Source organism: Sinocyclocheilus rhinocerous, unplaced genomic scaffold (assembly GCF_001515625.1).
Source record: "Sinocyclocheilus rhinocerous isolate Xijiao unplaced genomic scaffold, SAMN03320098_v1.1 scaffold1697, whole genome shotgun sequence".
Lineage (NCBI taxonomy): Eukaryota > Metazoa > Chordata > Actinopteri > Cypriniformes > Cyprinidae > Sinocyclocheilus > Sinocyclocheilus rhinocerous.
The window spans coordinates 1-7763 of record NW_015629509.1 but is presented as its reverse complement, the minus strand read 5'-3'; the positions used below and the strand labels follow the sequence as shown (position 1 = coordinate 7763).

Here is a 7763-nt window from a genome sequence, read left to right as displayed (position 1 = left end):
TTTTCACTTAGACATTTCTAGTGAATATCACAAAGAACTACTAGCACAGTAATTAACATTGGAATAAATGTGAAACTTTTTTTTGTAATGCAACAAATTTTAATACTAATATGTCTGATTTCAGAAACACTTTTGCAAGTGTTTGCATTTGCATTTTGCAAATTAGATTATAGCCAGTTGATGTCCCATCCATGCTACTCTGGCCAACCAAAAGTGGACTGATTTCCTCTTCAGTCCCTGAACAACATTTAATTTTACACTTTTTCCCCCCACACAATAAAGAAAATAACAGAGCTTAGACAAGCACTGTTTCTTTTTTATAACTTTGCGCATGTGCTGTCCAGAGACAGGAGTTTAAACCTGATTTTTTTTCAAGATACTTAAAATATAGAATTCCAAGCAACAATTCAGTGGATTCTTTGCAAAAACCAAGTGTGAAAAACCAAAAACTAATCCAAAGGGAAAGCTTATGAAACTACTTAGTATGTATTATCATAATTTAGAACTAATCACACATTATTTTAACAAGACACGACCTGAACCCCAGAAGATCCTATTTGATAAACTGAAATTCTAGGGAAAAATAGAAAATTCTGTATATCCAGTTACTTGTTTTTTATTTCATCACAATGAGATTGGCTTCAAATTAAGATAAAATTTCATGAGCATTCATTTTATCTGACTAGGAAATAACTAAAAATAAATAACGGCCAGGCCACAACTTTATTTAATTTCTAAATACTGATCAGGAATAGAAAAGGTTTTGGAGTGCTTTTTCTGTTCACCTATCACATAGTCCACACGGATGCATATATGTCTAGAATTCTCCTCAGAGGGATACAAACTGATCTCCCCCTCGACTTTAGTGTCCTGCATCACATCCACAGCATCATCCAGATACAGCACAGCCTGTTTCCAGTGCGTCTCTGGTTTGAACGGAGACGTGGAGAGCACCAGGGCCTTCTCCTCAGCGGGGAAAGTCACCGTGAACCACACGCAAAAGGCGTGGATGGAGGACGAGCCGAAGCACCGGCAGCTGAACACGCCCCTCACATCTCTGAGCTGCTCCAGCGTGACCGTGTTCAAATCCAGCTCGGCAAACTTGCACGGGTGGGAGAGCACATCCTCCACCGTCACCGGATTCACAGTGATGTCTTTGTTCATGATGCACTTCCTGGCAAAGTCGGTCATGCAGGACATGTCCACGCCGTACTGTGCTTTGACCGTGCTCCAGAAATTCAATCTGCCCTCCACCACCAGATCGTTTATGGGAGCGATGTAAAGATCCGCCCGGGACGGTAATATAAGGCCACCGGGTTTGAGCCACTTATCCCGGGCGAAGATCACTGAGTTCAGCATGGATTCGCGGAGGAGCGCGTAGCCCATCCATTCGCTGACAATCACATCCACCTGTTCGGCCAGTTCGATCGTCTCTAGTGTGGCTTTAATGACTTCGATTGTGTCCTCCATCTGATTCAGTTTTACGATTCTCACAGCCTGATCGGCGATCGAGCTCGCTTCGACTGCATAAACCTTCCTGGCACCCGCTTGCGCACAGAATAAGCTCAGGACGCCGGTACCGGCTCCCACATCAAGCACCACTTTCCCTTCTATTGACTTACTGTTTTTAAAAATGCCCATTCTGTACGTGTTAGTGCGCACTGTGTCTGCAATCATCTCTTCGTGAATGGTGACATTGGAGTAGCTGTCAAAGTACATGTAATCCTCTGTACTCCTGTCTAATTTTCTTTTCTTGGTACCGTGCTGTGACATTTTCCACAAGTTTGCCATGCGTCTTTAATTTTCCCAAAGTAGCTTCCGTATCCGAAACGCAATTTGAAAGGCATCATGGGAGATGTAGTTTTTAAACGCCCGTGTGATTCGGAAAGAACGATAGTCAGTTCTGAAATGAACTACACTTCCCATGAGTGGCAAGAAATTCTTACTATAACTAGAACGTATTTTATGTTTTGTTAAAAACAAACACTTATAATTGCTATAATTGTTTTTTGCTAAATGTGATAACCGTCCCAAAAGAACATGTGGAGACAACTCTCATGCTTTATAACTATTCTGAAAAAGCCATTTCCTTTAGGTGTTGGGTTAGTCTGAGTTAAATAGGCTATAATTATTGTTATCTATAAACAATATTTAGAGAGGGAGGGGGAGGCAGCATATCTGATAATTACTTAAAGTGACAAAGTACATACAATTACAAATTTGATACTGTTCTAGACCTATATGCAAAACACTAACACTTGTTTGTCACAATATATCCATGAGGTTATTTAAGTTAATGCTGCATGCTGGCCCACACAAATAAGTGGATTAAGCCTGATAAATTCTCATTTTTTTACAGTGAGTGTCTATGCTGTCTGCCTGTTTGGCAGTAGTTCCAGGACAGCTGTTTAAACTGACTGTGCCCAGCTGTAGCTGTACTAACATAACACCAGGGCTCCGTCTGAGCCAAACCACATTTTCCACCATGACGGATAGCATGATCTGCTTTTAACCTTAATAAAATAGCACTGCCTCACCCTCGGCCGTCACTCTCTCCGCACACGCTAAAGGCTAGACACTGACAGCAGGCTATTCCTCTTGAATACAGTGTGTTTTATGATTTCTTCTGCTTTATCTATGGTGATAAATGTTCACGGTTGGATTATGAGATCTGGCCTTTTTTCAGTATTGTCCTCAAGTTGAACTCACAGAGTAAGGAGAAGTAAGAGGAAAAGGATGCACATTGGTTATCTTTATATGACACATACACATTTATATTAAAGTAAAATTAAAATATCATACAGGGATAATTAAGTACACATGTGAATGCATTACAGCACAGAAAATAATGCTTGTAGTGAAATGCATGAAGCAGTTGGCATGAAATGAAAATTCACAAAATTCAAATGTTCTATTTTCTACATGCATGTTATAGATCTTATTGTGAACATTTTATCCATGTATATGTTATTTAAAAAAATTCAGTACAAAAAACAATACATAGAACCCAGTCCTCATCCTTTTTTATAATTTTTTTATTTATTTGGATGTCGCAATAGAAAAGATCTGTCACTACTTCCATTTCATCATGATTCTGCAGTCAACATGAAATCAAAATTCACCCTTTACTTTCCAAACGCACACGGACTTATTTTGAACAATTCATCTGTTCATAAGGTCACACAGACTGTTTGACAATCTTAACCGTTAGTCAAATAGCTATTTAGATATTGTTTTAGCACACTAGCATTTAGTCTGGCTCCATTCTGGTACTTAAAGCTCAATTTCACCATCAAATCAATTCCTGCCCTCATTGAATATCTGTTTCACTTGGAAATCAGGCTGTCAACAAAGGATATAGGAAATATTTAGTGTCCTTTTTAAAAGCTGGCAAGGGTATTTATTTTGATATTTTGCATTTGCATTGTTTTTTCCCCCTGACCTGCAACCAACTTTTGGGTGGCGACCCACCAGCTGTGGACAAATGTATTAAAATGTGGTGTTTTGCAAAATTCCTTTGCACTGTTAGTCTCTTTTTCCATATCTCTCTTGGGTAGTTTTGAGTCCTTGCTACGATAACACACAATTTAAACAAAATCCACATCCTATGAATGTTTTTACACACTCGGAAATGATTGAAAAAAAAAAACCCTGTGTGTTTGCACAGACATCGGCACCTGATCTCTCTTTAATTAAAATTGCACATCACTGTTTGCCCATCTAAAGCACAGACTCTGAGCTGATTGGAAGGGGATGGACTGACAACGAAGGAAGAGACTTTGCTCAGTGGTCCTGAAACATGTCTGGAAAGCCTGAGATAATTTCAGAGCGGAGAGATGGTGGCTTCTGCAAATGGAAGAGACTGGTTGTTCAAGCATGAGTGCAACAGTGGGGAACCAAATCACTTTGGACAATGAAGGATGTCCTGAAAACATTTGATAACACAGCTCAAGCAGATTTTTCCTGGGTGGCTCATGTTGTTTCCAATCCGCCTGCTGAATCTTGTTTGGTTGGATCAGTTAAGGGTGAGGACATGTGATAAGTCTGCTGAAAGGATGAAACTAGAAGGGGAAGTCACAATCACTGTGGCGTATTGGTGGTTTGATTCAGTAGCAGTGCCACCTTGGCGGCACGAAACGTGTTCCTATCTGAAGCAGCAAGCACATTAACATCTGAGGAAACAACCTGTACAGCAGCCAGTCAAAATGTTTCTTTCAGTTGAATAAAACAATAATGTTACACTCAGTTTGCTTTTTTGGCCTCTTTTAAAGAGAATGATATGTTACTGTACACATTGTACAAACGTAGTATTTTTAACAACACGGTTCATTGAAGAACGTGTCTCTACCTACAGTACATATTTGTAAAACTCCCAATATATCTATACCTTTAATAACTGCAGTTTACAGCTGTAATGAACACTAGTGGTGCTAATACAACAACAATGTTTAGTCCTTTTCACACAAACTGTGATTACAGGGGCAGATTTTTAATCAATAAAGACTTATTTTTGTTTGGGTCCTCACACACTTTCACCATATTTCATGATTTGTAAATTAATATATATATATTTTTTTATGTTTGCATCACATAGCCACCTGTATGGCTTTTCTGACGTTGTAAAGTTGCTCGGTAGCTCACCCCGTAGGCTTTAAAAAATGTACTTTGCAGACTTTGCGCTCAGGTAGAAGTCTCGTGAAACACGTCACAATAAAAGAGCTCAAAGACGTAGAGAAGCTTCTGCAAATGTGTTTTTATCTCACGTTTGCTTTTGTTAACATCTGGTTAGGGTTTAGAGGTGGTACGTTATTTTCAACATGATGACCGGTAACCTTTTAGCACCATTCACCGGACATTTAATCTCAGAGAAACCATTATAATACAACAACCAACATACATAAAACGTTGCCAGAGTGACTTAATATGCTTGGGATAAAACTGAACACGCTTTTAGCACCACTTACTGGACATTCCCCCTTTGAAAATGTGGTGAAACATCCAAGAAACATTTTTTTTTTGTAGTTTTTTTCTCCTTTGTTAAATTATTGAATTAATATATTATTATTATTATTATTATTATTATTATTATTACAGGGAAGATAAAAGGAATAGAATCAGAACAGAACCCCGGTGATGTGCTAACCACTTGCCTCAAATATAAAATGCAGCATTACTGCAAAATTACTAAGACTTGTGAAACAATATTAAACACAATGCATGAGGTAACACCTCAGTAAACGGTTGAAACTGATGAGCAATGCAACGGACGTACGTAAACACACTAAGTCGCCTGCGGAGGTGAACCTAGAAATCAGTTAAACGAAAGAAGACCATTAAAGTTTTATGAAATCACACTCCCATACAAGAATATTTCAAATTGTGTACGCGTTTGTGTGTGTCTCACTTCTCTCCTCAGCTGCCGTTGGAATTCATGTGCCTATGGGGAAATCCTAAGTGCTGACAGCAGGACTGAACCTGTCACCTGCCTGACCATCGTCTGTGGCTCTCCATCAGCGTCAGGCCTGCGGGCAGTACCGTCTGCCAATCTGCCCACTGTCATGCTGGCCTATTCAAAAATAAAACCCTTCTGAGAAATTAATATGTGATGCTCTGGCTGAGGATCGATTCCAGCAGGATCAATGTGGAAATGTCTTGATATTTTGCTCTTGTAGTGAGGCGCACATTAGACAACAGCAGTTTGTTGAAATCTGCGTTTTACTGAACATTGATTATGGCCGGAATATGTTTCAAACTGACAGATGACTTGATAAATAAGGTAGAGAAAATACATTATTTAGGTATGTAAGCTAAACGAAAAACAAAATACAGATTTAAGGCACGTTACATTAGGCCTGTTAGCAGTAAATGTGTTGTAATGTCACTTTTATGCCCCATTTTTAACTTTATTTTTGGTAGGTCCTTTTCAAGAGGAACTATTTTTAAGTATGCTTAATTTTTTTTTACTGTAAATAAAGACAAAATACTGATTAAGAAAATGGTCACGGCAGGATCTCGCCCCTTCATTCACACTTGAACCCATTAATCAGTTTTACCAAAGACTTGCAAGTACTCACTCTGCATCCAAAAATAAATTGTTTACTTGATTAAATGACAAATTAAGTTCACATGTTAGACCCATGAGGAAAAGACTGACAACATCTTAACCTACATGTATCACATTGTCACTGTAGCTGTGAAAAATCTTGTAATGGTTTTATTAAATAATTAACTTAAATATAGGGTAGTAAAATTAGCAGCTTAATTTAGTACAATCAATTATATACATATACATATATACATATTTACAGAATGAACACTCACACATGAATATTAGGGTAAGATTACTTTTTTTCTTCTACTTTGGATCATACATCACACAAAACCTCATCTCAACAAATTTAAGGAATGGCTATGCTCTTTTTAATTTTGTCATTTAATCTGAATATCAATATTTGTGAGATTTAGTCATTTGAAAGATTTAACTGATTTAATTTTGTTTATCTGAAAAATAGTGATCTATTATATTATATTGTGTTGCATATTTGTAAATGAGGGATTTGTGGACACATTAATGTTTTATTTGGGGGGGGTAAAAAAATATTCTTTTTATGTTGAAGTATAAAGATCAAATAAGACCCTTGGGGTAAAACCGAATTGACCAGAGTGGCATTTTGTTACTAGTGTTATTATTTTTAATGTAATATTTATTGTAATTATTTTTCTTTCTTTTTTTTTTCTTCTTTTTCTCAACATGAGTTAGATGTAGGCCTACATTTCAGACATATTTGCTATTCATTCAAACATATAGGCTAACTGAGTGAAATCATTAAATATGAGAAATTCAATAAGTATATACAGTATTTCTATTCCTTTACATATAATAAATTTAGTTTTCAGATGAATTTCTTTTACTGGAATTCTGCTTTGACAACTAACTAACTAACTAACTAAATAAATACATAAAAAGAAAGAAAAAGAAAATAAAAAAAGAATAGTTGATTTTACATTAATGATACAATGCTGAAAATATATAGATATTAATAAAAATAATATTAAAAGTCATCTGTAGATTCCGTAATATTTTACCCAGATAGGAGGCCATCTTACCCCAGAATAATTATATATTTTGTGGTATGACAGCTAAATTAGCAAATCTTTAAAGTTTAAAATCAAAACGAATACTGTTCTCAAAGGGGTCACCTTCCTCCATTTCACCCTGTACAACATGACATGTGATGACAGCTATCTTTGTTTTTATCATCATGTAGTTGTATCCAAATATTTTCACTTACGAGGTAAACAAGAATACCACAGAATCATCTGACAAGATAATTGTAGCTGTCCTGTACAGGGCCGTGCAGAGACCTTTGGAGGGGCAGGTGCTCAAAGTATAAAAGGGGCACATGGAGCACGGCTTTTAATAAGGCTGTGCTCCTTGCTGAGACATGTATCGAAACGGATGCTTCTGTATTGATAGCAGCAAATGCCGTGACGCAGTTTTGAAAAAGAAACAAAACAGAGAATACCATTTTAAGTTTAAAAGTTAAACAAATATTTATTTGCACCTCTTAATCACTCTGAAAATAGAAACGGAATTAAATTAGGTCTATTATTATTATTGAGTTTACAGGGTATGGTGGTTGTGCTGTTGTAAACACTACTGTTGTTGTTGTAGAAAAAATAATTCTGTCTTATTTAAAATAGAATTATATTATAATTAATCCTGTTCTGAATTTATTCATTTTTTAAATTATAATGATGAT

The 7763-nt window shown here is 36.7% G+C and overlaps 1 protein-coding gene across 1 annotated transcript; it reads right to left on the bottom strand.

The window, feature by feature from the left end:
• prmt6 (protein arginine methyltransferase 6) lies at window positions 1-1865 on the bottom strand. Its single transcript, XM_016551000.1, has one exon. It carries the CDS (start codon window positions 1789-1791, stop codon window positions 724-726), a length of 1068 nt encoding a protein of 355 aa, XP_016406486.1. The 5' UTR covers window positions 1792-1865; the 3' UTR covers window positions 1-723.
• Between the last annotated feature and the right edge of the window lie 5898 nt (window positions 1866-7763).